Source organism: Tympanuchus pallidicinctus, unplaced genomic scaffold (assembly GCF_026119805.1).
Source record: "Tympanuchus pallidicinctus isolate F22 unplaced genomic scaffold, pur_lepc_1.0 scaffold8, whole genome shotgun sequence".
Lineage (NCBI taxonomy): Eukaryota > Metazoa > Chordata > Aves > Galliformes > Phasianidae > Tympanuchus > Tympanuchus pallidicinctus.
In genome coordinates, this window is record NW_026294802.1 from 29,034,450 (window position 1) to 29,062,078 (window position 27,629).

The 27,629-nt window shown below is 39.1% G+C and overlaps 1 protein-coding gene across 4 annotated transcripts; it reads left to right on the plus strand.

The window, feature by feature from the left end:
- Positions 1-579: 579 nt before the first annotated feature.
- Positions 580-24,726, plus strand: MDM1 (Mdm1 nuclear protein). Of its 4 annotated transcripts, none has more exons than XM_052668571.1 (15): positions 580-698; positions 1,192-1,297; positions 4,121-4,479; positions 4,910-5,044; positions 7,128-7,280; positions 9,657-9,790; positions 11,855-11,954; positions 16,257-16,295; positions 16,665-16,840; positions 17,674-17,952; positions 19,130-19,278; positions 19,380-19,510; positions 19,927-20,185; positions 21,295-21,363; positions 23,440-24,726. In XM_052668571.1, the coding sequence occupies exons 1-15, from the start codon at positions 681-683 to the stop codon at positions 23,547-23,549; spliced, it is 2,217 nt and encodes a 738-aa protein (XP_052524531.1). In that variant the 5' UTR covers positions 580-680; the 3' UTR covers positions 23,550-24,726. The 4 variants fall into 4 exon arrangements, with proteins under 4 accessions (XP_052524531.1, XP_052524532.1, XP_052524535.1 ...); XM_052668572.1 differs by having other exon boundaries at positions 7,128-7,268; XM_052668573.1 differs by having other exon boundaries at positions 623-686.
- Positions 24,727-27,629: the final 2,903 nt, after the last annotated feature.

Genomic DNA, 27,629 nt, shown 5'->3' on the forward strand with positions numbered 1-27,629 from the left:
TTAAGAAATACAATACCTGGTATTTCAGGATAGAGTGGTGTCACGTTATGTATTTGCATTACAGAATCAACCTCTGAAAGCAGACAGCTCCAAACCATCTACAAACATCATCGTTTGGCTAATTGCAAAACACTCCAAAAATACACTGAAATTATCTTTGGCCTCGCATATCAAAGCTGAGAGATTCCAGGCAAACCTGCAACCTGTGTACTGAACAAGGAGCACGCCAGCTGGCTTTGCATGGTCTGTAACAACTCTGTGTTACTACAGAAAGGTACTGAACTAGACCTGAGCAAACATCACAACTCACTGCCATAACACAGCAACTGGTTTCTTCAGTGATCCTAAGAATCTCAAATTTGATCAATAAATAAATCATAACTTTATTTTTTCTTTTCTAAACACCCTCTCTGTTTGTTTTTTTTTAACTCCATGCACTCTAACAGGGGCTGAGGGTCCCCGCGGGAGGATCAGCCCGAGGAGGCGGATGAGGAGCCCGGCTGAGGGGACAGCGAAGCCGGACTGCCGAGAACGCTGCGAACACGGCCCCGCCAGCAGCGCCGTGAGGGAGGCGGCGGGGCCCGCCCCGCAGCGCAGCGCCGCGCAGGCTCGCTCGGGCCTTGGCTTTGCCAAGGGAACGGCGGTGCTGAGGGCCGCGGGCCTGCGCCTTGTGGGCCGCCATGCCGGTGCGCTTCAGGGTGAGGCCCCGGGGCCCGGCGGGGAGTGCGGGTTGGCCGGCCCGAACTGAACCGGGCCGGCCCGAGCCGGGCCTGAGGGGCGTTGGGCGGGTGGAGGCGGCGGCAGCGGTTCCGGCGTGGCGGGGAGCGCGGCCGCGGCTGATCGCGGGTGCCGCTGGCTTTGCGGGGGTGGGAGACCCTTGTGCTGAGGAGCTCGTAGGGGAAACAGGCAGAGCTCAGTCGTGCTCACGGAAGAGGTCTTTTAAAGCTCTGTTTAAATATTTTGTGTGCTCTTTTTTGCTTTTTTTTTTTTTTCTTCTTCTGCTATTTGGAGACTAATACGTTGGTTTATGCTCTTGAGTGGGATTTGGTTTTGAGGATGAAGAGCACCTTCTGAGTTTAAGAGGATCCTGCAGCGGCTTTCTGTATTTCCCCTTGGCGATGAGTTACCTGTAGCTGTAGAGGAGCTGGACCTCCGTCAGTTGCTTGACAGGCATCTCTCTCTTTGCTGCAGGGCTTGAGCGAATATAAGAGAAACTTCAGGTGGAAAACCCCCGAGCTGTGTAGCCCATCCCAAGAGCAGAAGTCCCCATGGGCAGGCCTTCGGTCGGATCAGTTGGGTAAGCACCTCCAAACTGCCCCCCCTGATGTTATGTGGAGTTCTGGATCCAGTTCTGAACTCCCCAGTACAAGGACAGGGAACTTCTTGAGAGTCCAATGGAGGGTCACAGAGATGATGATAGGCCTGGAGCATCCATCTCCCTTATGAAGAAAAGGCTGAGAGACCTGGGGCTGTTCAGTCCGGAGAGGAGAATGAGTAAGGGAGAACTTATCAGTGCTTATAAATATCTAAAGGGTGGGAGTCAAGTGGATGGGGTCGCACTTTTTTTTTTGGCAGTGCCCAACAGCAGGACAGGGGGCAATGGGCACAAAATGGAACACAGGAATTTCCGTCTGAACATGAGAAGAAACTTCTTAACTTTCAAGGTGGCAGGGCGCTGGAACAGGCTGCCTAGATGGGCTCTGGAGTCTCCTCCTTTGGAGTGCCTGGATGCTTTCCTGGGTAACCCAGTCTAGGGAACCTGCTTTAGCAGGAGGTTGGACTGGATGATCTCCAGAAGTCACTTCCAACCCTACAATACTGTGATTGCAAACTGCAGCTGCAAGGGGTTGAGAGAGGTTCCCTTTGAGTGTGTGAGCACAGTATGGACACTTTACTGAATTAAAAGTATATTCTTAATTATCATAAAGTGGAATATGTTTTTTGGATGGTTTTAGTGCTAGTGCTACTTACATAAAACCTGAAAAACACGTGGTTTCTGATGTTTGGCATTGACTAAATCCCAAATGTGAAGCACAAATGCATTAGCCCATACAGGGTGTGTAAAAGGAGGCATTGGGTTACCTGTGGTGCACAAAAACAGCAAGTAGAACTTTGTATTAAAGAAGAGACTAACTTAGGTCAAAGTTTAATATAAATTAAAACTGTTAGGAAGGCTCCCAGGGCCACTAAGTGAGACAATAAAAAAAAAGATGGGCATTGAAGGGTGAAGCTTGTGATGCTGCAGTCTAGGATTCAACCTTATACACAGATGCTAATATGGCAGGAAAATGTGGGATTGGAATGTAGGAAATGAATGAAATTGCATCTGGGTTGAAAGACCCATAGTGAGTAGAGGAATAGGAGTGATCTGTAGAGTGACCACAACTGCAGTGCTTTGAAAAGGAGCAGCAAAATCACAAAATAAACAGTTATGCAATTCAGTGTGACTGTGCTATGCACTATGTGTAATTAGAGTCCAGTGTATTCATTCTGTGTTATTGTAAATGCTCTAAATTATGACCTAGTAATTAAGAGCCAGCTGCTGTATGTATCGTTTTTTTTTTTTTTTTTTTTTTGACTGAGATACAAGGCATTCCAATAACCAACTTTGCAAAAAAAAATTATTTTATAAATAAAACTAGTTTTTTCCACTTACTGCAGAATATTTATTTCGTTAGCCTTGTTTTCCTTAACACGTGGTTGTATGTATGGGTACCTGTATTTAAGAGAGCAATTTCCACAAATCTTGAAATGTGAGAACATTTGAATACGTTAACTTCTGTTGAAAACTGTAAGTTGTGAATCATCTCCAGTCAAGTGGGGTGGTGAAGCTTTATACTTACTGCAAATCCTTGCAGTAAATTTATGAGTTAGCAGTACAGCAGTTTCTCCTCCTTTAGTTTTCTTACATGTTTTGATTCATTTTTACTCCCTTTTTTCTGGCCACTTAACAGTGTGTATCTTTGAATGTCTCTCTTGACACCTTGTAGGACTTTACCATCTGTGCAGATTGCAGTTAATTCACTTGCTGGTTTTGTTGAAATGCATAGTTGACAGTTTTAAGAATGACTTGAACACTACCAGAAAAATAGGTGCAGATGCTCTGAGGTTTTTTTCTTGCAACTTTTCCAGCGTTTCTCCACTGGAGTTATTTCCAAGTACCTGTGTGCAGTTGGAAGTTGGACAAAATTGGATAGAATGTCCAACAGGATACAAATGTTCAAAAGGACATTTTGTATACTTCTCACTGCAGGCTATTGTCTGGTTTTACTCTGATTTTCTTTTTCTTTTTTTTTTTTTTCCCCATAAAACAGGAGTTTCATTCTCTCCAAGAAAATGTTTCTTTCAACCAGTTATAATCCTTCAATTATTTTTCCATTATAGTTTCACACTTCACAGCCGGATTGTCATTTCCTACTTTAAATGAGTTCAGCCATTCAGTCTTTGTCCTAAAATGTCACGGTATATTTACTTTCATCTGCATGTGTAAAAGTCAGAAACTTTAAAATAACTTGATACCTTGTCTTTCTATGTGATGTTTTTAGAATTTTGAGAACTACTTTATGTTTGTGCTGTAAAAAGTTACCAGCAGTCTGAGATAAAAGTTTTAAGTCAAAGCTGCAAGATGATTAAGGATGGAAATGAATTCAGGTACTTCTTCTTTAGTGATCTACAGTTGTATTAAGGGTCTGTTGTGGTCCCTGCACTGTGAGTACCTGCCTAGCAGGTACATAATGCTGGTGTAGGTAGAAATGCTTGTGAGGTACTTCATGGCTGCAGACTGGTTATTCTGTATCTGCATTAACCACCACCTCTGGTTTTCTATTCTCAGAATCAACTTGGAGAAGATTGTTTGTTGGCCGTATTTTATTTATAGGTTTCATCCAGTGTGGTCCTGGAGTGCCATGTTACGGTCTCTCTTTAGTGGAAAGGAAAGGCATTTACAGATGTGAAAGAAGCCATGATTTTACAGTTGTGCCCATAATTCATAGGCTCTCGTTGCTCAAAGAAAATAGTTTTTCTCCACTGGATGATAAACTTCCCGTTTCTTCTTGTAATACAGTAATATTATATATTCAAGATTATGTCTTATGTTAAGCTTAGTGTGTTGTTTTTTAAGGAATCACAAGAGAGCCAAACTTCATTTCGAAGAGAAGAGTACCTTACCATAACCCACAGATTTCAAAGTCATTTGAATGGACAGGGGATTGTGATTTGGATGACCCAGGTGAAACAGAGGCTCTCAAGACCGCAGAGTCACATGCAGACCACAGTAATGATGTGAATCAGGAAAACACTGAAACACCAGAAGGACCAAGGCTCCCCCCAAAGGTTCGGTCACATTCTTCAGATTCTGGAGTCAAAACTGCTCTTGCCCTTGCAGAAAATAGTATGAAGAAATCACCACCTGTAGCTCTGCCTAATCAAAAGGAAGCATTTGTACCTCCAAAAAAGGAAGCGGAGAAGGTGAACAGAGGGGTAAGAGAAGACTTTTTTTAATTGACCGATATAAAGATTACTCATCTGATTTTTACAGTAATTTAATACACTTACACCAGTCTCTGTTGTTTAACTCTCCTTAGTTCTGTATGTTGATGTTCTTCTACTCCAGCTTCTCTGTTGGGGGAACTACTTTTGAGACCAGATTTTGGTTCCATGTAGATCAATAGGGCTTCTTCCGTTCATGTGCAGTTTGGATTGATTTCAGTTAAACAAGGATTGAGCCAATGGCTTACAGACTTTTTGGAATTGTTGACTAAAATGAGAAAATGTACTTTGCATTCATGTAATTCAATTAATAACAACAAAAATTGGTTTCAAGATGCACACTGAAAAGATTTCTGACTTGCAAAACATGGTAGGGAAGGGAGCAATTGGTGTAAAATTTTCTGCTTTTTTATGTTGTCAGCTTCACATAGTCCTTCAGAGGAAAACAGGCATGAATATTCCCCATTTAAGTACTTACCCTAGAAATTCTGAATATCAAAGTCAATTTGTTTGGAAGAGTCCTCAGGAAAAGTCACCAATACTTGCAGCTGAAGAGGTAACTCAAAGAAGTTTCGAAAAGTAGATGAATAATTTCTTTTATGTTATAAGTTGCTTATTTTCCCCTCTTTCCTTTTTTCTTCCCCTCTCTTTCTTCTTTCTCTTTCCTTTCATAAACTGGCATGCTGTTATGTATATTTTTTTTCACCTCCTTCACCATCTATAGATGTGCAATATGGTTACATGTTTCCCCATGAATTTTCATTGTCTACTACTTGATCATCTCCTTCCTGGTTGTATTCAGCTCTTTCAAAGACCGTTTTCTTCAATTTTCATAATTAACTTTAGATGCTCTTAAGTATTACTTTTTATTTTCATAGTTTTTATGTTTAGTATGTAGCTAATCAGCATAGGAATGTTCAGGTGTTCAATGTTAGAATAACATCTTGCCACTGAAATCATGCAGGTTTCGGTATTTATTCTCATGATCTTTTTTGGGTTACCATAGTTTCTTGCTGTGTGCACATATGCTCCTAGGCCCCAAAATGCAACTCTGTAGTTATTCAGCTGTAGTTTTCTTTCAGGAGAACTGCTTATATGTAGAAGTGGAATCTCCTGATTATAAAAGACCCTTGTGGCGTTTCGATGCATCTCATCCATTTTTGGACTTTGTAGGACTGAAAATACTGCTATTTCTAATCTGGCCATAAAGAATAATTCTGACTGCAAGACTGCTTTGAGTTTTCCATGTATTGTTACTGAGGTCAGAATGAGGAGATCCAGTCTGTCTTTTGGCCCTCTTACAGTGTAGGCTCTCCTGCAGAATTTGGATTTCTAAACTTTGTTGTAAAAGAGAATTTCTATCCTGTCTTCTGTTTCCTCACAAGAAGCGTGTGCATTAATAGGATTACTACAGGTAGTGCTATCTCTGGTTTTATCTACAGGTTGCAGATTGGCTTAGTAGCAGCTTTCAAAGGCAATATATGATAACTAGGAATAATTCCTCCAAAAGCCGTTCCTGACTTTTTTTGTTGCGGTGCCAAGCAGGTGGGCATGCTTTGAGATACCTGTTTCCCAGCAGTCCCTCATGCAAGGAAAATTCACTGATAAGCATGGAAATAGTATAGACTGGTTGAGGAAAAGTCTGGTCCCAGAATGTCAGTTTGATGCTTGTGAATACTGTGCTATTTCAGAGGAAAGAACGTAGAAACTAAAATAGCAAACTTTTTTTCCACACAGATTATAGAGAATAGGAAATCCTAAGAATAAGTTTGTAAGTACTGTAAATGCTTAGATAAATATATTTAGATTTTTTCTAACCTCTATGTAACTTCAGCTTCTGAGCTTAAGGCTACAATGTCATGATTAAAAATTAAAATATTAACAATCTGTTTTTCTTCTGATTGCTGTTGAGATGATGGAAAGCACGCCTGGGTATTGAATCATGACAGTATTATCTCTCAAAGAAAGTTCTGTGGAAATGACCAAGTTATCCAAGTTAGGTTAGAAGTCTGACCTAAACTCACGTAGTAAAGCTGAGGAAAATGTGTGCCATATGTGACATGTGGCATCGTCTTTTAACTCTCAACACCCTGTGAAGGAATGACACCAGAAGACACATTGGGCCAACTCTGTGCCTTGCCTTACAATAAATGCAGTGGTGGTTGGAAAACTGCCTAGGTGAAACCACCAAACCCTAAGCATCCAGTTCTAAATTGAAGAACAGTTGTTACTTAGGACAGGCCATGTACTGAGGACTCCGTGGAAGTTCTCTGGCATTTCTATTTGAAAAAGAAAAGATCTTTTATGAAAGTCTGAACTGCAACGTTCCCCCACTGCTTTCCCAAATAAAAGTAACTTCCGTTAATGGAGTTCAGTAAGAATAGTATTTGAGCACAAATTTGAGTCTATCCTAACCTGATTCCACCTCCTGTAATGAATGTTTTTGAAAATAAGTTTGTCTTCAGTTTGTCCTAGAAGTTAGTCTGCACATGTTGTGTATTTACGCATGGCTGCCTCTCTGCTGATTTGTGAGTACATCTGTGTGAATTGGTTAACTGATTTTGAACATTTAGCTTAAGTTAAAGCAAATCACAATGCTGATATTACTGTTCTTTTTTTTTTCCCCCTCTCTCCTGAAGGCTCTTTACAATGTGACTAAATCTGTACCTCCATTTAAATCTCCTGCAATTACTTCTGAAACTGAAAATGTGAGAAATTTCAAAGGTTCTCCTGCTGCTAAGGGTCCTCAAGAGAAATCTACAGAAGAGAAAGAATTTATGGTTTGTGAGCAAGTAAATATTTCCCTAAAAGAAAGACGTATATATTGTTTAATAGTTTTGATAGTTTTTTTCAGTAATATGGGAATGGGTTTTAAACATTTTCTGAAGTTACATTTTATAGTTGTTAATGAGTCTGGTCTCAGGCAATAGTAGTTTTGCTGTGGAGGACTGGGAGTAACACTGTTACAGCTCTCTTTGCAATAGCAGTTTCTGTAATGCTTTTTTTCTATTTACGAAGTCTTTTTTTTTTTTTTTCCCCTTGAACTGCCACCTTAATTTGAATTTTCAATTTTATTTTATTTTTTAATTGAAACTTTCTAATTCTCCTGTTCATTCTTTCATTGCTACCAGTGCAATCTCTTAGTTATCAGCTGGGTGGGAGAAGGTCTGGAACTTTTTGGGTAGGTCAGACAGTGTGTGGATTAAAAACAAAGAAAAAATGTGTAAACACAGATGAAACTGATTTTTAGACAACAGTTGTAGTGTAAAGGAAGATGGAGGAAGAGTTATCATTAGTTTATCTTTGCTATCTTTTCGAATGTCGGGGAAGTTCTTTCCAGTGATGTGCAGAGAGTGGTGAGGTGCTGGCACAGGCTGCCCAGAGAGGCTGTGGATGCTCCAGAGAGGAGGCTGTGGAGCGTGTCCAGAGAAGGGCAACGAAACTGGTGAGGGGCCTGGAGCACAAATCTTATGAGGAGCGGCTGAGGGAGCTGGGATTGTTCAGTCTGGAGAAGAGGAGGCTCAGGGGAGACCTCATTGCACTCTACAACCTCCTGAAGGGAGGTTGTGGTGAAGAGGATTTGGCCTCTTCTCCCAGGCAACGAGCAGGACACGGGTAATGGCCGCAAGTTGTATCAGAGGAGGTTTAGGTTGGACATAAGGAAGAACTTTTTCTCTCAGAGAGTGGTCAGGCACTGGAATGGCTGCCCAGGGAGGTGGTGGAGTCGCTGACCCTGGGACTCAAGAGGCGTCTGGACGACGTGCTGCGTGATGTGGCTTAGTGCTTGTGGTGGCAATGGTGATGAGGAGACAGTTGGACTGGATGATCTTATAGGTTGTTTCCAACCCTGTGATTCTATGATCCCTGGAGGTGTTCGAGGCCAGGTCAGATGGAGCCATGGGCAGCCTGGTCTAGTACCAGATCTGGGGGTTGGTGGCCCTGCCTGTGGCAGGGGAGTTGGAGCTTGGTGATCTTTGAGGTCCCTTCCAACCCAAGCAGTTCAGTGATTCTTTGATTGTGAGTTGAAAGGCAAACAGAGGGCTGTAATGGGACCTTATGCATCAGGTAGAAGGGCCACCTGTGAGTCTCTTCAGCACACATCTGTGATCTCAATAAAAGAGTTTTTGTAAAACAAGATGTTCACTAGGACTGTTGCCAAGTAAAGTGTGTTTGACATGGAGTGCCTTGGCTCAGTTTAAGTTGTTGGTACTCTTGAGGTACTTAAAGATGATTGTCAGCTTGGAGGCTTTATCATTTAGAACCTAGGCTTTTCTGGTGCTTTAAATCTCATTTGAGAGGGACAGACACTGTGTGCTCTTTTGCCTCTTGTAGCAGATGTGAAGACAGCCTGAAGGGCAGGAAGATTTCAGGAAGTGTTTCTTTGCTTCTGGTATTGGAAATTCAGATTATGTTTTTCCAAGAGAACCAATAAAGTGAGTGTCAGAAAAAGAAGACATGAGGAGATGATGTATGGAAGAAGTGCTCAAAACACTTTTGGTTTATACCCACGTATTCACTTTGATGAATATCTTAGGGAAAAAAAATGAGATTTTGTGATGCTTTGGGGTTTTTTTTCCCTTTTTTTTCATTTGGGTTTTCTTGAATTTGAAGAATTTCTGTAAAGATCTCCAGTAGAATCAGAAAGAATACTTGAGATTTCCAAGGGCATAACATAAGCAGGAAGGAAAAAAAGTCTTTGCTGTGAAAGCTGAACGAATCAGTCTGACCCTTCCAAAAACAGAATGGCAGCATTCTGTTTTCATTTTTGTTTATTATAAAATAGTTTCCATTGCCTCACTATAAGACTGAGAGCATCATTGAGTTATTTATTTAAATTATACATTCCAGAAATTCACATGTTAACTCCAGTTTCAATGCAGGGGTATGATAGTCTTTTATTTCTGTTTCATGTTAAATTCTTTTGGTGAAATGTGCAAAATACATCATGGGTAACTAAGAGAACGTTGCACTCAGAATCGTAGCTTTGGCATTCTGGTGATTTGTTTTGGTATTAACAGAGGAATGTAATCTGCTAGCTTCTTTTTAATATCTGAAAGAGTTAGTATTTTAAAGTAACAATCAACTGTTTGCAAAAGTTTGGTGTCAGAGGGAATAGAATTTTCAGTTTGTTAGCTAATACACTATTTTTAAAATTATCTTTGCCTCAGACTAAGAGGGAAGAACTGTTACAAAAGCCAGCAGAAGATGCATCAAAACAAGGGAAATCAGAGCAGAAACACCCTAAACGAAAAAATAAGCAGCATATCAGTCAAAAGCCCCTTTCTTTACGTACAAATCGTGGGTATGTATAAAATGAGAAAACCTGCCTTGTGAGTAGGTGTGCAACTGTCTGTTTAGAATGGTGGATGATGACCTTTAACTGTGGAGTCCTGTTGTCACAAGAGCAAATGTGGTGTCTTTCCCCTGCACCACAGGGGCTGAGCTTCCTGTCGTACCTAAATATCCTGGTGTGAATTTGCATCTTTTTCTCCAGGCAGTGGAAGTGGATGCATTTAAACACTGCTGCTTCAGTTAAGCCTCCTGGTACAAGAATAATATGATTATAAATAAATAAATTTAACATGAGCGAAATTAAATTGCTGTAGTGCTGCTAGTGTGCTTTCAGTGCGTGCTTTGGAAGTTGTAGTCACCTTGCAAACAGCTCTCTTGTGCTTGCTCTACATGCCTTAAAACTGTTTTGATTGTGCCTGATGTCGTCTTTTTCTGTTCCATACCACCATCTGTCCCATAGAGGAGTGCAAGTAAACACATGAAGTAAAAGGCAGTAAAGAAATTTGTCCTGTACTGGGTAATATGATAAGCACTGAAAGTAAGCAGTGTTGTATATTGCTGAGAGATGTCTAAGCATCTTTTTCTTCTGCCACATGCCTTCTCTGTAAAAATGGAAATCCTATTCCCATTTTCCACGCATCTGAGATCTGTCAGAGAAGTAAAAGCCCAGAATGGATGCAAGTTTAAAAATGCAGAAATCTGTTCTATCTTCATGCTTCGTGTATCTCCCAGTGACTGCTTTCATTCATATAATTTTCTGGCAATGTCAAGGCATTAGATTGGAGGTGGGAAAAATGATCACTAAAGGTACTGTGGGGTAATATCACTTTGAGAAAAAGCACATGGATATAATGCACTTGAAACCTTAAATTCTTTGGATTTTGTGGTTCCTTGACATTTTAGATCATTTAGTTGACTTTTTTTAAGTGTAAAATTCTGTGAAAAATTCTTGATAATATTCTGCCCATTTAAAGACAGATTTCTGCCTCTTAAGCTTTCAGTGTGGTAGAACAAAAACAGAAGTTTCCAAAACAATGACTGGGCAAACAATTGAGGAAAATGTGCAAGTTCTCAGCATGCAGGCAAGACTTGCAGTTTGTATGCAAATGTGTGACCTGCCTGGATACAGAACTACTGGGACTGAGGCACGGCGTCGATGTGTGTTTGAGCTAATCAATTGGTTTTGTGAATAAAACAAGAAATTCTGTGAGTTACAAAAAAGAGACGTACAGAAAGAAGTTCTGAATATTTTTTTTCCCCTGATACTTTTATTTTCACAAGGTGCATTTTATTCTCTGATGATCTATGATCTATTTCTGAAGGACTGAAAAAAGTTTTTACTCACTTGATATTGAGTATACAAAAATAGAGTTAGCAATGTTTTAAAGCAAGATTAGAAAGAAAAATACTCGAGATTTGAGCTAATCAATCCACAGTTCAGTGGTTAAAGGACTAGTAGCATTGCTTGAGATTAGATGATGCTCATTTTCCTCTGTGTGTGTGTGTGTGTGTCAGAAGGGGAAATGACTGTCTTTAGGAACACTGAATGCTTCTGAAAATCCCAAACAAGAGGAAATAGATGAATTAATACTGAACATTGTTCTGGTAGTCAGATGGATCTGCTTCAAAAGCACACCCCACTCATATGCAGTGTGTATTGCCTTTACATCAGCATTCGTAGAAGGAAGTATCCTGGCTGTGTTAGTGCCAAACCAGGCATTTTACTTAAATGCACCTTCATCTATGATGTAAAGCAAGGTATTTCATTTTATATCAAAGTAATTGAGCCCTATGTGTGTTACTGTGTTCTGCTGATTTGCTGAGAGGACAAAAGCTTCCGACAGAAGTGCTGGTAGGAAAAACAAATCAGGAATAATTACCAACTGAAGGAGTTTTTCATGTCTTTCCTGGTTGCATTGCTATGAGTGAGCTGTGTTTCAAAAGAGTTTTCATATCAGCCCTGGGATTTAAGTGCAAGAATGCTTTTTATTGTTGATGTAACTTATAAAAAGGCATCTTCTGGATATCGAGGATAATTCTTTCTATTTTCTCCTCTTTATTTTTGATGTCTTAGGAAGATGAACACTGAGTACAGGTCAAAATTCTTGTCACCAGCCCAGTATTTCTACAAAGATGGAGCTTGGTCTCGTATTAGGAGTAAAGTTCCCAATCAGGTGAGTGTTTTTAAAAAAAATAAAAAAAAAATCAGAGTCCTGAATATGGTTTGTAGTATGTTTTTTGTATGTAAAAGAACTATGGTTTGACATTGTAACGCTAACAACTCAGGCTTCCCCAGGTGACTACAAAGAAGGTTAGATTCTGACAAGACAGTAGTAGGAAAAATTAAGTGACAGTGTGATTTAAAAAGTAAATTAATTAACATAATGTGGAAAGTACAGGAGAAAATGTTTTCCTTACAAATCAGAATCACTCAGAACAAGGCCTTTTCAACTGATAATTGCAGTGTTGATGTTCAACCCAGCAGAATTTTAAAATATGTTGAATTAGGTGGTAGCAGTTTTCAAGAGAATAAGAAGAAAAGACCAATACATGTATTAGCTTAAATCTGTTTGACAGCTGAACTCTGCCACCTGCCAAGATGAATTTATTCAAAGCAGTTGGCTAAATTCAGTCATATACAATATAAAATACAGATTTCTCTGGCAAGTTTCACTGTATCTGAGTATTTTCTTTTAGTTAATTCAACAACTACAATCAGTATTATACCCCATGGTAACTCATTTGACAGTCTGAAAATGCTCAGCAGCTTCAGGAGCATAGTATTTCTTAGTAGGTTTACTGAGTATAGAACAGAATAAAATCATTATGGTTGGAAAAGACCATTAAGATCACCTCATCCAACCACAGCCTTCACTACCATGCCCACTAACCACGTCTTTCAGTGCTATGTCTCCACATTTCTTGAATGCCTCCAGGGACAGTGACTCCACCACCTCCTTGGGCAGCCTGTGCCAATGTCTCACTGCCCTTTCTGAGAAGAAATTTTTCCTGATATCCAACCTGAACCTCTTCTGGCACAACTTGAGGCCATTACCTCTCATTCTCTTACTGTTACCTGGGAGAAGATGCCAACCCCCACCTCACCACAGCCTCCTTTCAGTCAGTTGTGGAGAGTAGTAGGGTCTCCCCAGAGCCTCCTCTTCTCCAGACTGAACAGTCCCAGCTCCCTCAGCCACTCCTCACAAAACTTTTAGCAGTATGTAAGAAACAGTTAGAGCTAGTTCTGCAACTGTCAAATTTCACTAAATTGACTTAAGCTTTGCTCATCTGATAGAGGGAGTCTTCTTGAGATACAATGTGCTTCTAAATATATGGCAAATACTTGTAAAATGTGAATTGTATTGTAAGGATCAAGCTGACATGGAAGGCAGAACTGGAGTGATTCACTCTAGAGTGTTGGGCTTTGAGCTTTAGCAAGTAGCATTCCCTAGAAAAAGCAATAGTGTGTTAGCTTTCAATTCTGTGTTGTCTTACTAGACTTGATCAAGCAAGTCATTTTACTTTTCTTCTTAGGCAAAAATTTATGTATATTGAAGCAGTTATTATATATATATCATCAGACAATCCATTATGCAAAAACAGCTGTGTAAGATGTTGGAGAACTAAAAACAAGAAGTACTTTAATTTTGATGAACACTGATGTATGTGTTAGATTAACACCAACCGTCACTAAGGCTGTAGAATAAGCCAAGCTCCTGCATGCAGCCTGACTGTAAAGCAGCATGCAGAATGTTTCTGTACAGTGTATAATTCTTCTGGCATCTAGGGCTTTTGTCTGGAGACTGGATGTTGTGTCAGTGATTTTTGAAACTGGAGCTGTTATCAGCTTCGGGTGTTATGCTTTACTAGGCAGGATCCTTCTTATATATAAATATATAACATTTAATTAGAGTGCACTGGAAATGAAGAATTTCGCGCATTTAAGGATGTGTGTTTTGGTTGTATCTGGCTTTATGATGGAGATTTTCTTGCTGACAAGAAATGCAGAGAAACAGGAAAACAGTCACTGCATGAAGAATTCTAAAAATGTTTGGATTTTTGGGACCTTCTAAGTGAAGGAGTTGTGCCGGGTAGCTGGAAGAACCAAATTTTAATATGATAATAACGAATGCTTTATTGATTACTAGTATATGTAATGTACACATTTTTAATATATACATACCTACATTACATCTCAGTGTGACTTCAAATAGCAGAGACTTTTAGAATTGGAATTACCTGAATTTTTCCTCTGTTACACTTTGATTCAAATGTGTGTGGGCATATCACACTAGTTTGTCTGGAAGACAAACAATAATGTTTAGCTTGTGCAAATGTGTTACTTGGTGGGATTTTCTATGTAATCTGTTTTTTTTTTGTTGTTTTTTTTTAATTGTAACTGCCTTGTTAGCATTTCTATATAAATCTCCTGGGTTTATCACTCTCAAAAAGAAGGGTTTTTTTGGCACAGTGGAAGCAGACAACAAGCTTAAAGCTTGGAATTTTCCGGTTGTACAGATAGGCTGGGAGAAAACCAAGATTAATTATTAAAACCTCTATTAATACAAGAAGAAAAATTCTGGTAGATCCTTTGCTGTGCTTTATTATTATTACTATTATTTTTAATTCCTTTTAATGAGTTTGAATTACAGGATGAAATCCAGTGTGTCTGAATTAGTAGAACTGAATAAAATATTTCCTTCACTATTGAGATACAGGAAAGAATGTAGCTGTTTGAGGAGTATATTACTGCAGGTTGTTCCAGGAATGTGTAACTTGGAAGAACTGCTAAGCTAATCACTTTTACTGAAGGCAGCAGAAATACTTTGGCTATTCACAGTACAGGCTACCACCCTACCAGTTTCTTAACAGTTGTTCTGGTTTCTAAATGATTCCATACCCACTCCCATACTAATGCACTGACATGACTGTTCTGCAGGGCTCCATCTTAACCATTATCTTTAATTGCTCTTTGAGGCTCATCCCTGCTGAAGGTGCCTGCAGAACATTTCTCTGTAGTGTGATTAGATGATGAGCTCTGGCTGCTCCAGTCTGCTTTCCCAGTTGAGACCTTACATAGATAACTTTGGGTCCGAAACATAGACTGAAGTTTTGAGCTCAAACAAGCAAGGAATGCAATAGAGTCCTGGTGTGACCTTAGCTGTAGTGATTATTGCTAAACTGCTATGCTATAATATATTATTAAGGGCTGCTTTTCAGCAGTAGAATGAAAAGATCTCTTTGAATTATGCTTTTGAAAAATTAATGCGGACAGTTCATAATCACATTAGGACTCTCTGGGGCCAGTGTCCTGCTGAGATAACGCTGCCTGCTGAGTCGCTGAAGGAGTCGGTTGTCCTTTGTACTTCTTCACAATTCATTGGAGACATAGTATTCTTCCTCCCCCTGCAGTGTCCTGTTGCTCTGGTTTTGTATTCCTTCTGTTGTGACTATCATAATTAATTTATCGTTCTGCTATTTAAAGTGAATAATCCAGTAAATCACTCGCACCTTTAAATTCTCTTTGTAAAATGACAAGTATACATTTTTAATTGACTACTCTTTGGAAGTTTAATGGGTCAACTATTGGGATATTAGCTGGCGCAGGCTGAGTGGATATTCATCTTCTGTATCCAATTACTTTTTAGTGGGATTTGTGGAATTTGGCCCACTTCTTCCCCTTCTATGCAGGAAGGACTTTAAACCTATCATGAAATTAAAAAAAAAAGAAAATATACTAAAGGAAGCATCAGTATTGCTTCCCTTCTGTTTGACGAAATGCATAATTCCTGTGAACCATTTGTAGTGAGGCACAATTCTTACAATATGAAGAATTTCTTTTGAATCAATTTCAAAATAAAAGTAAACTTTTATTGCTGTTTTGTATTCTTGCTCTTTAAATTGTGTTCAAAAGATGAAAGAAAGGGAGTGTTCAAACAGTATTTAACCAGTGTCATTTCAACTGTATCATACCTGAAGAGAGGGTTTGCAATTTTTACTTTTTGAAACCAAAGCTGACATTTTAACAGTTTTACATCTCATTCATGCAGTTACTGCTAGCCTAGAAGGAAAGATTTTGATGTTATGACGTATATACAGTAGTACCAAGAGATCTCATGTAGTCATGAGCTCCTCACTGAGATGCGATCAGTAGCAAGAGACAGGTGCAGTGTTCACAGTTTATGAACTTGGTATTACACATGCACATAGGTGTGTTGATTTGAAATACAAATTAATATACAGCAAATGTATTTTTACATGTTAAGGCCTAGAAATGTAGTTTCCTCAAGCTCAGTGAAAACTGGTGTAATGGCATTGTTGATGTGTTTGTTTTACAGCTTTTTACTGAATCTCAGGGAGGCAGCATAGAGCTGTGTACTTGGTTTGTTACTTAGATTCTGATCAATTTACAGTGGTAATACAATGTTGAGAGAAAATTAAGGAATTTTGAATTAATTCTGTATTCCTCTCTTTAGGCATCACAAAACCCCCTAAATTCCATGTGGTATATGGAGGTTTGTTGCATCTAAGTTCTTGTTCTGAGGTTTGGAGCACTGTGTTGTGCCTGAACACTGATGGAAAAACTAGAATCCAGTACTAAGCTTGTTCATAGCTGCTGCATAACTTTTTGTGCTCACTGAATGAGTAATTGATAATTTTGCTTTGGCTTAATGGCTCAAATATGCTTGCTAAACACAAATTTCTGTTGTTCTTGCTTTTCTCTTGTTGCATTTACTGCAGCATGCAGTGTTTGCTCTGTGGGCGACTGTGTTATGAGTAACTTGCCTTTCTCTTCTAGCTGCCATTAGCTAATGCGAGTGCTTGGTAGTAAGATGTAAGTCAACTTTAAATTGGCACGCAGCTTATGTAACCTTGGTGTGCAGGTGAGAGAACTTCGAGCAAGAGCAAAGGCTTACAGGCAACGAATAGAGGGAACACACTTCTCTCGGTACCATCTCAACCAGCTCCTGTCTGATAATAACAGTCTGTGGGATGTATCCTCAAATTCCAGTTCTGAAGAAGGCATCAGCAGTGACATCAGAGCACTCGATCTTGCTGGGTAAGGGAGTCAGTTCTACATTTTGTTCTGCAGCTCTGAACACAGGGCAAAATGCTTTAGATAGGCTTAGCATAGCTTTGAGACCTCTCTTGTTAGACTAAATGTAAATTTTCTGGAACTGATGTGGGCATTTACTGTTTCACAGATGCATTGGTTGGCATAAGCTCCAATTTAAAATGAGGAATGGTCATGTCTTCTAAAAGAAGAGAAATGCTACTCCTTTATGGTTAACCACAAATGCATATTTAGTGTGGCAACCTTAGTCTTGTCAAGTACGGAGAAATTTATCTTTGAATCATACTGAAGTAATGTTCCTCTTTCAGTTGGAGTGATATGAAGTATATTTTGCCTGCTCAGATTTTGTTGTTGTTCTTTATTGAGATTAATTAATAATCTGATGGTTGAATCTTAGACACAGGTTACTTCTGAGATGTAGGCTTATAAACTGGAATGATCCATTGTTTGAATACCAGGTAGATTAATAAATATTTTGCAAGGAAAATTCAGAAGTAGTATTTTACTGAAATGTACAGACAGCTATTTCCCAAATGAAGTGTGTTAGGATAATTTTATTATTTTCAGTTTGGAAATAGTGCACTAATTTTACAGTCCATTTTTTTGAAGTGGTAGTTCAGAGATTTCAGTCTAGTTTGAAAATAGTTTAATCATCAGTTAAAGTCTCAGTACATATACATTATGTTAACTCTACTACTTTTTAGTGTCTGAGCTGTATTTATTACCAAGGACAGAACTGGATGAATGTGCTCTGTGTAGATGCACAGTATGTGTTATGCAAATCAGTGGTATAAAACAGTGCTTTCTTTGTTACCCAGAGTTTCTGAAAAGGAGACAGCACCAAAGCCAAAAGTGCTGCAGCAACCTGGCTCCAGAGAAGAGTCTCACCAGGATGTCACTGAGAATAAAGACCTGTCAGATGCACCAACTGTTCCAGTCAAAAGACGTTTAGTTTGGGGTGAACAAGAAGGCACTGAAGAAAAAGAGAGTCAACAATCAAGAGAAGAAGAAGAAAAAGAAAATGAGCAAGCTGCAGTTGTGACACAGAATTTAGAAAAAAACAATAAGGGTATAAATGAAGATAACAAAATTGAAGGGTAAAACTGAACATTCTTGTGGCATATATATTTTTTTCCCTCTAACATCTCAGAAATGTGTAAATTAAATTATTTTTGTTTTAAAAGCAGACTTACTTATGCAAGTATAATTCAGTGTGACTCTGGTTTGGTTTTTAGTAGTTAGATAATGGACAGGAAACCTCAGAACACTGAGCTGGATGATGGAAATGGATCCATCACTAGGAATACTGGATTTCTAGCTTGCAAGACTTAAGTTGTAATTTGTATAGAAGTGTGAAAAATTGGATTGAATTTTTCCAAAATCTTTAAAATTTGCATTGTAGGCCTATCAGAAGAGTCTGTTCATTGCACAGTAGCAAAGTGTAGTGAAAATCAAAGCCCAGTTTGCTTCAGGTTGACAATGTAGTGCTGAAAGGATGAAGGACATTCTAATCTTGTTCTTATGTGTCTGCATTTTTTCTGAAGAAAACTCATGGGCAAAGATAGAGGACTTAGGAGAAAAGAATTTACTAGCACCCAGAAATCACCAGTGAGCCCAAATGGGCAAGATGTGTAGGGGAATTTAGGATAAAAAGAGGTCAATTCTGTGTGCATAGTACAGTGTGTATAACTGTATTTGTCTGTTGAAGGATCCTTCATATATCTAGTTATTGACATCTCTGGCTTTCTACTGTGTAACTTTTGTAAACTTTTTGTAAAATTTTTGGTTGAGCAGTCTGTTAGCTTGGCACGTATTTAAATCTGAGTAACTTTGGCCATCATTATCACACTACCTAAGCATGTTGTATTGCCCATTGTGTTTGGGTTCAGTTCTGTAACATTGACTGGAAAGGTAAACCCACATTCCAACTTCTGAGGTGACTATTAGCAGTCAGGTTCAAAGTTATTCTGGGTGAGATCTGTGCTTCTGCACAGCAAAGTGTTCAAAGTATAGTGGGAAACAGGCAGCCTGAATTTGATGCTTGAGACTGTTTATGTGTTACATTTAAAAAAAAACCCAGCGCAACAGAAACTGAGGCTCAGAGGCTGGAATTCAGGGTTCCCCATTGCAAACAGATATTCTAGCTACAGGATGTTGGTGCTTTATGGCCCTATCTGACTTGCCTTTGTTGTAGGAATGTATTAGTAGCAAAACATTTGAATGCAGGATGCCCAACACCTTAATTAATCCTGGAATCATTTCTCATTTTTGCAGTGAGAATACCTGCCTGTTGAATTCTCCTGCAGCTGTGTCAGATTCTTCTTCTGTATCCTCGGAGCCTGGTGGCAGACTTCCTACCCCGCAGCTGAGAGCACTTGGCCGAGTTCAGAGAACTCATCATGATCTCACTACCCCTGCTGTTGGTAATAGAGACTTTTGAATACAAAATCAAGAACTAAAGGAAAACAGATATGTATGAATTAGTTCAGCAAGTTTGCATTTTTTATCTTCTCCACTACAATAGGAGGTGCAGTTCTAGTGTCTCCTCCTAAATTCAAGTCTTCATCTTCACGGCAGAGAATGAGAAGTTTAGGAACAGAGCTTTCCTCAGCAAAGCACGGTGCAAGAGAGGCTTCACAAAGAAGGTCCTTCCGGGTGAGTGAGAAAAGGAACTTAGTGTAATGCTTTTTAGGAACATGCTTCTAAAGTAATTCTGAACAGTAACTTAATTTTTTTTCTTGAGTTGTCATTTGCTATTGTAAAATTTTCAGCATCTGTGACTAAAAGGGCTGATGTCTGAATAAAAAATACGTGTTTTTTTTATCAAACCAAGGAGTGAGATTAGATGAGCTCCATTTTGGCTATTTCTACTAAATGTTACAATTTTTTTCCCTCCATACCAGGATTTGTTCATTTTCCCATTAAAACATTAGCTGCATATGTGAGGGACTGTATTGGAAGGCTGTTAGTGTATATGAAGTGCTTTTTTTTTTTTTCCTTTGCCACTTGAGAATCCTTGAGGTCCCTTCCAGTCTAAGCTATTCTATGATTCCTTCTCTATTGTGTTTTAGCCTGAAGCAGAAGTGAAAGCTGTTTCACTCCTTACCTCGCCACCTGCTGGGCTGGGAACTGTGGATCTTCTGCCACTTAGGCAGGATCAGTGGCATCCTAACGGTGTTTCTGGTGAGACAGTTGCTATTAATTCAGCATATCAAGAGCAGTCCTCTACACCTCCTGTGCTGATGTCAACCAAAAACCACCCTGTGCCTTGTTGGAGTCCCTCTCCTCGTATTCAAGGGACTCTCAAGGATCCTGAATTCCAGCATAATGGTGCGTATTGTTTATTAACTGGCTGTGTTAAAGAATGTCACGAGATGGAAATAGCTACCTTGCAATATTCAGGCCAAGGGAGTGCTGAGCTTGCTTACTAACTTTACAAAGAGGAGTTTATAAACAAAAAAAATAATACTAGTATGTTTAGTCTTGCTGAGGATCTGAAGGAAAGGTGTGCATGACTATCCACCTTAGTTTCAGATTCCACTAATATAATTCTATTCTGTGGTTTGTTGTCTAATTCTGTTCTATTAGTATCAGTAAGTACCCGCTTACTATGAGAAATATTTGGTTTACCACAGACAGTTGTAATATTTAATCGTTAGGCTACAACTGTGTAAGTCCATCCAGTTGGAGCAACCAACAGAAATATGGAACAAAACCTTTAGAGCATGTTGTTATATTGCAGAGGTGATGAATTTCTGAGAAATAAGCTCCTTAACTATTTCTGCAGAACTTGGAAACAAAACAAAACAATTATTAAAAAGTTATGGGGTATTGAGGAAAGTTACACAAACGGTGTTTTTGATTCTTCAGTGAAAATTCTTTGCTTAGCAGGAATTTGTGCTGGAGCATTTCGGAGATGTTTAGCAACTGTTGAAGGCACATTAGATAAAGCAGAGTCCTTTACCCCTTAGTCAGAATAAAGCTTATCTGCTTACATTGCCCTTGTGGTAAGGCTTTCAGTAGCTGATCACAGTAGTCCCACAATTCTTGGTTCTTGTGTTATAAAGATTTGTTAGACTAAGGTAAAATTTCCATTCTAGAATGGAGCAAGTACTGGTCAGGTTAAGTGGATTGGTGGAATCCAGAGAATTTCCCTGCAAAGAGTTAGAACTGGTGCTGTGTTTTATCTGTGCACCTGGAGTGCTGTTCACGAAGTAACTGTTACAGTGTCTGTGAAAGACAGGTGGGGAGAACACCATGGAATAAATTTTACCTCAGCCTCAGATAAATGGGTTTCATGCAGTTTTTGGCATATCTGTTATTTGGAAGACTGATGTTGATCAAAGTAATAATATTCTAACATTTTAGAATGTTCTGAAATGAAATCCTTTGCCTACTTAGAAATTATTCTAAGAAGCAACATGACCTTTTGCTCTTAGGAAATATTGGGAATCCAAAAATGAGATCTTTCCAGCTACCTCTTCAGGAAAGAAACTACAACAATGAAGGTATTTATAATCACAAAATATTATTGCATATCATATCTATGTTATCTGGATTGACTTCAACTTTTGCACTAATGTGAGAGATCTACTAGTGGTTTATTATACGGATAGTTATAATATACTGGTAGTACATAAATACCTCTTGGCTTCACAGAAAGAAAATTAAAAATGTTCATCCCAGTAATGTGAGGTAAGAGCATGAAGTTATGTTCCAGCATAAACAAACATGAACACAGCTGAAAATCAAACAAACCATTGCGGTTCGGTATGCTTAATATAGCTTGCTCAATTCCATACCTAAATCATTTCCTCCCCACACATTTTTTTTTAATCTTTGTGTTGGTAGCAACAGAAGCAAGCTTCAAAATGAACACAGCTCAGGTTGCAGCTTCAGTAATTATGGGTGCAACTTAAAAGGTACCACATGTGCTTGAAACTTTACCAGCAAGTATATGGCATACCTAAAATGATTCCTCTGACTTCACACCTATTCCTCTGATTTTCACACCTATTCCTCCGCTCCTTGCATTAGGAATACTTGTGGCATCCTGCTACTCTGATTGCTGTTTTGGCCTTTTTTTCCATTTACTATAAAGTTACTGTGGAGGAGCAGATGGTATGTGTGTGGGCCACCAGTGCATCTTGGCCCTTCTGTGAGCAGCCCCAAATAAACTCTTGTAGTATTATGAATCAACCAAAGGCTCTGTAGCTTCAATAATCTGGGCCACTTCACATCATTTCGTAGCAGGGCATTTGGAGTTTGGTGCTGTGCTACTTGCAATCACCTGCCTTTGGTTCAGAGCATGGGCAGAGTGAGATTACATCTGACAGTATGCTATTTATAAGTATACCCCAGAATAAACACACGCTCTTTTTTGTACCCCTTACGTTGGTTCTCTCCTTGGTTTTAACCAAGGTTCGGGCCGATTCTCTGTTTTAGTCATTGCATTTGGCTGGAAAATGTGTGGGTTGTGCAGATGGTTCAGCCGAGCATCTGTGTATCTACATAAAACATGCAATATCCTATTGTACTCTGCAGCTTCCCACAAGCTTTTCTGTTCAAGTTTAAGTGCTGTAAATACCTTTTGTTTTTTTAACTTCTGTTACTGTGATCTGAGTAATGATGTCTGAGCTTTCAGAAGCGTTGCAGTGTGCCAGATATTTTGTATGCTGGTATTTGTTGATGTACATACAAACCCAGGAGTTATTCCAATGATGTGCCTGATTGCACAAGTACAGTCAGCAGTTTTCTCATACATGGGAATATAGTTGTTATGCATAGCTTTTAAGTCTGTTTTGGGCTGTTTTCACTGGATTTCAAAGATTAGCAGATGCCACTGAAAAATTACTGGCACGCTGACAAAGAACAGATCCTATTAGGGTTTAGTTGTGGAATCTTTGTTGTTTTCTGGCGACAGGGCTGAGAAGCAGTGCTACAATTTTTGTAATCCATTGCAAGAGAATTAATGTAATTGAGATTTTTTTTTTTAGAGAGCATCTTTACAGAGCTATGGCACCCTTTTAAAAATGTTGTAGGAATATAATGTCATGCTTTGCCAGAGAAGCATGGTCCAGGCTGCTTAATTTTAGAAGTTCTGTTGGGTATGAAATGAATCTTGTATTGAAAAAGAAGACCTTTCAAAAGTTTGTAAAGCTTGCTTACTGTTGTGCTAAACTTCCTGTTTTCTTCAGAAGACACGTTTCTTTCAGCAGTTTGTTGCACACAAATAAGTTTTGGCATAAAAGGACATTTTGACAGTGTAGGTTCTGCTATTTTAGTTGTAGCATTCTAGGGTTGTCCTGTTTGCTTGAAGTGATGAGTTGCTTTCATGAGTATGTTTTTCTTAAGAGTCTAGTCTGTACAAAGGTCAGTGGCAGAGGGATGATGTTGAGATCTCCTGTCAGAGGAGACTATATGTAAAGATGCCTTGGAGAATTGGGTAGTGGTGTCAAAATTCCCCAGGTGAGGCTGCAGATCTCAATTCTGGAGTTTGTGCTTTCCAAACCTGCTATGAATGTAACAGTGTTTTAAATGCATATTGAATTTTTCTTTATTTTCCCTTGTTACTCTTCCTCCAGATGACAGGCTGTCTCAGATTTCTGCTCGCTCAGCAGCCTCTAGCTCACTTGCATCTCAGATACTGGAACGAGCTCAGAAGAGGAAGGAGGATTTCTGGGGCAAGACATAATCTCTCTCACCTGTTTTCTACAAATTGTTCTGTAAAATGATTTATTTTTATAGGTTGTACATTTCTAAAAGTTGTAGATATCATGTAGCATCCTTTTACTTGTCACTACTACAGTTCCTCTTTAGAACTTGCCATCCCAATTTAAAATTTCAGTATTTAAACCAGTGTTGAAAATGCAGATCCTTTATGTTTGGGAATTATGTTACAGAAGATGGGTTTTTTTGTTTGCTTGTTTCTTTGTTTTTTAATGCAACCTCTTCAAACTGAGACCATTATTTTTGGGTAACCTGTGTCTTTATTATCAAGATATTCTGCTGCAGTGAGGCAGTATGACCTGGGGCAGTATTCAGGGGCAGCATTATCGCTCACAAAACATCTCAGTTGCTTGATTTTTTTTTAACCAGGTATCTTAAAGGCAACTGTGGTACATTTCATTATGCTACTTCATGAATTTGAGTACAACACAGTGCTGTAACAAAATCTGTTGCTTTTGCTACTTACTACTTTTAACCTATTACCAAAAACTCCTTATTACTTCTTAAGAAAGCTGACATGGCACATAAAAGAATTGGAGAAAAGGACACTAAGCTTCAGGGTTTGTTGATTGCCCACGTTTTATTTGTTTTGGCCGGGATGACTATTAGAGGTCAGTGCAGTTCTGCAGCTTAGCAGGTGTACTGATGTTCTGTGGGCAAGATCCATATTTAGTATTAATGTCAGTTTCTCTAGAAAAAGCAACCTTAACCACTTGAACTGTGGTCTGTCCCGGCATTGCTTCAACCTCAGGTACTTAGGACTAATTGATACCTTTAAGTAAAGTCCAAAGAATGTTTTCTTGACTTTGACGTTTTAATTACCTCTCTTTCCAGTGACCTGTTTATAGGAAACTGGAATACTGTTACAATTGTCAGAGCAAAAATATTTGTGATTTGTGCTGATAGCCTGTTTTTCCTTTGTATGTGATGCAGACAAGTTAACATGAAATAGAAGAAATGGATGGCTAGCAGCCAATTCTTTCAATGGTTTGGTTCTTCTTACCTGGCTTCAATTTTCCATATTATTGAATTTGAAAATTTTGTACAGTAACAATCTGAATTTTGTACAAGTTTGTATACGTTTTGATTTTCTACACAATTAATGTCCATGTGTTACTTAAAATAAAAAAGGTCAAATTCGTTTTGTTGGTTTTGTTTCTTTTAGAATTACACAAGGTAAATTGCTAGAGTCTGTTAAGTTGGTACTTCTCTATTTAGTGGAATATTTAGCTGTTCAGGTGGAATGTCAGTGGTCTTCTGAAAGAGGTTTCCTCATAACTAGTCTTTAGGAAGAATAATTTACTAAACCAGCTATGTTCATATTTGGAGCAGATGAGTACTGCACAAACTGAAGGGCTGCAGTGCCCAAAGGGCCAGCCCCCAAATAATGAGCTGTTGGCTTACAAACAGCATGATATTCAGCTATGATTATGTTAGAAATCAGTGTCCACATCTTCCAGATGTTCTGCACTGGAATATCTTCCTACCAGTAGAGTTGTTTCAAACCAATCAAGATATTTTATCTCAAAGACTTCTGGACTTATTCTTTGGGATACACTTAATATTTCAGTTATAATTGGTCAGAAGGTTCCTACTGAAAATGAAACTTCATTTCCTTGTGACTCAACTTTTATGGAAACTGCCAGTTTTCCTGTAAAATAGTGGTTTTACAATGGAAAATGTAATGTCTAAAACTGGAAAAGTTTTTGTTAAGATGGAAGTGTTACTGCAATGCATTATGGCAGGGTTAATTTGTCAGTCTTCTGTCCATGTTCTACATACAGTTCAATGTATGTAAAAGCCAAGAACTCCCATCTTCCATTACTTCTCTGTGATACCTGTAATCTGAGTTTTATTAACTGTCCTTTTTAAAAAATAGAACACAATTGAAGCCTGGAAGTAAAAAAGTGTTTTAACAGCTTATGTGCCAGTTTTGCTTACAGTGTTGCACTGTGAGTGATGGATGGCAAAAAGAGGATGAAAATGGTAGAGGAGGAAGTTTTTGTTTCAAGAGTGTACAAACCAATTGAGGGATGAAAATGGAAGCCTGTGGCATGCTACATGCCATCGTGGCATTTCTCATGTGAACAGATTTTAGGCTTTGCTTCAAATGCTCTAAGTGAGTTTATTTTTGGACAGAAATGTTTAGGAGAAATATAGACAAAATACCCTGAGAAATATAGACAAAATACCCTTTTAAAATACCCTTTTGAAATTAAAGTGCTGGTGTAAGACGTCTGAAGCCTTTGAGGCAAGCACAAAATTCTTTATGCCTGCTTTCTACTGTTGTTTATCTAGTTCTTTCAGTTGTGGTTTTTTTTCTTGTTATCCTTACTGTCTCAATCCAACCTTCAGACATGCTTCCTGTTATGATTTCCAGTTCAAAAGTGCACACTTTATTAATAATTACAAATGCGTGCTATACAGTGAATGTGTATTGTTTTCTGACAAGGAAATCGTAGAAGCCTTGAAGTGGAGAGACAAAAAAGATAAAGGAGGAAGGCAGATGCTAATAAGTGATATATCTGAGGAATAAACTGCTTTGCAAGTTTGCCAAGGACAAGATCTACAAATACAGTGCCCTAACAATGGACCCGGTCAATAGCTGTTGAATTGCACAGTTTCAGCTCCCGTGTTTTGTAAATCTCACTGCTGTGGGTTCACAGCTCTCCACTATCTGTAGAAGTAGATAAGGTCTGACCTCTCATGGACCACTGCTAGCAGGGAAAAGGCCTTCCATTACTCAGTATTCCCTTACCTGAGCAACCCAATCTAGCACTTACATCAAGTGGTTGGCAGCTCTGCCTGCTGCAGAGAGGTTGGAACTAGGTAATCTTTGAGGTCTCTTCCAACCCAAGCCACTCTATGATTCATGCCAATAAGTAGTTAAATAGGCTTGTGTTTCTGTATTACTTATCTGGATCCCTGTGCAGTTGGTAATAGCCTCCTGATAATGGTTTTGCTTTCACTGATACTTGCAAGTAGTCTGAGTTTTCCCTGGGCCTAAGGACCACAGGTTGAAAACATGCCTATGTTGTGGAAGGGTCAAGGGATGTGAAGCCACCAGTCATCCACTTTATCCTTCATTCAAATTCAAGTCCATATACTAAGATATTTTCTTTACCTGACCCACCATCGTTCCTGACAGATAGCCCTGGGAGTTTCTTTTTCCCTCTACTGCTATCCATAATAGCCAGTGAACTACTTCATAGTATTTGAAGATAAGAATCAGAGTAAGTAAGTAAGAATCAGAGCTTTGAAAAATCTGGTGTGCTCTTATTTGCATAATGCCATAGTGCCTCATTACAACTGCCTGTTCTGCCAGGCTGGGCAGGCAACTGATGCTCTGCTGTCAGAGCAGCTCTTACCGTGTGGTACATTTTGTCAGCAAAGAGCTTTGTTGCCATCTGTTGCAAGTGGGAGCTCTGCTACGCACTAGTCAACTGACTTTTAGCAGAGTTTGAAGCAAAACATAAATGAGAGAGAACAAAAAGTTCTAATTAGTATTTAAGTTGTTTTACTAATTAAGAAAACCACGGCAATCAACAGATTGTTTCAAACAACAGCTTTCATTTGAAGCAACCTAAATAAATGCCCCAGCTCCAGCCATTGCTCAGACCTTTACAGATCTGCTGAGGAGCGGGGAAGGCTGTGGATCTGCCATTAACCCACTGGGCACAGCCAGCACTTCGGTGCGGATCCTGTCTGGCTTTGAAACCCAGTAGGAAGGTGTTATCTCACGTGGCAGCGATCCCACTGGGAGCAGAAGCTGTAGAGAGGGTGTGGGGCTGGAATAAAAATACAACAAAGCACTCGTTTGCTTTGTAAATGTACTAATTACATTTCTTCTAACTTATCTTTCCTGTGGTAACTAAAGTCATAAAATATGCAGGTTCTTGAAAGGGCCTCAAAGCTTTTCCTTTTAACTGTATTTATGTCTGAGGTGTACACATACTATACGTGTGTACATATGTATATATATCAACACTTTTTGCTCAAGGTTTGTGTTTGTGTCCTGGGGTGTCTCCAGCCAATTGAAGCTGGA

Coding starts and splice junctions, on each gene's coding strand:
- MDM1 (XM_052668571.1), top strand. Junction 20,186..21,294: donor TCCTGAATTCCAGCATAATG/GTGCGTATTGTT, acceptor TTTTGCTCTTAG/GAAATATTGGGAATCCAAAA. Junction 21,364..23,439: donor AAGAAACTACAACAATGAAG/GTATTTATAATC, acceptor CTCTTCCTCCAG/ATGACAGGCTGTCTCAGATT.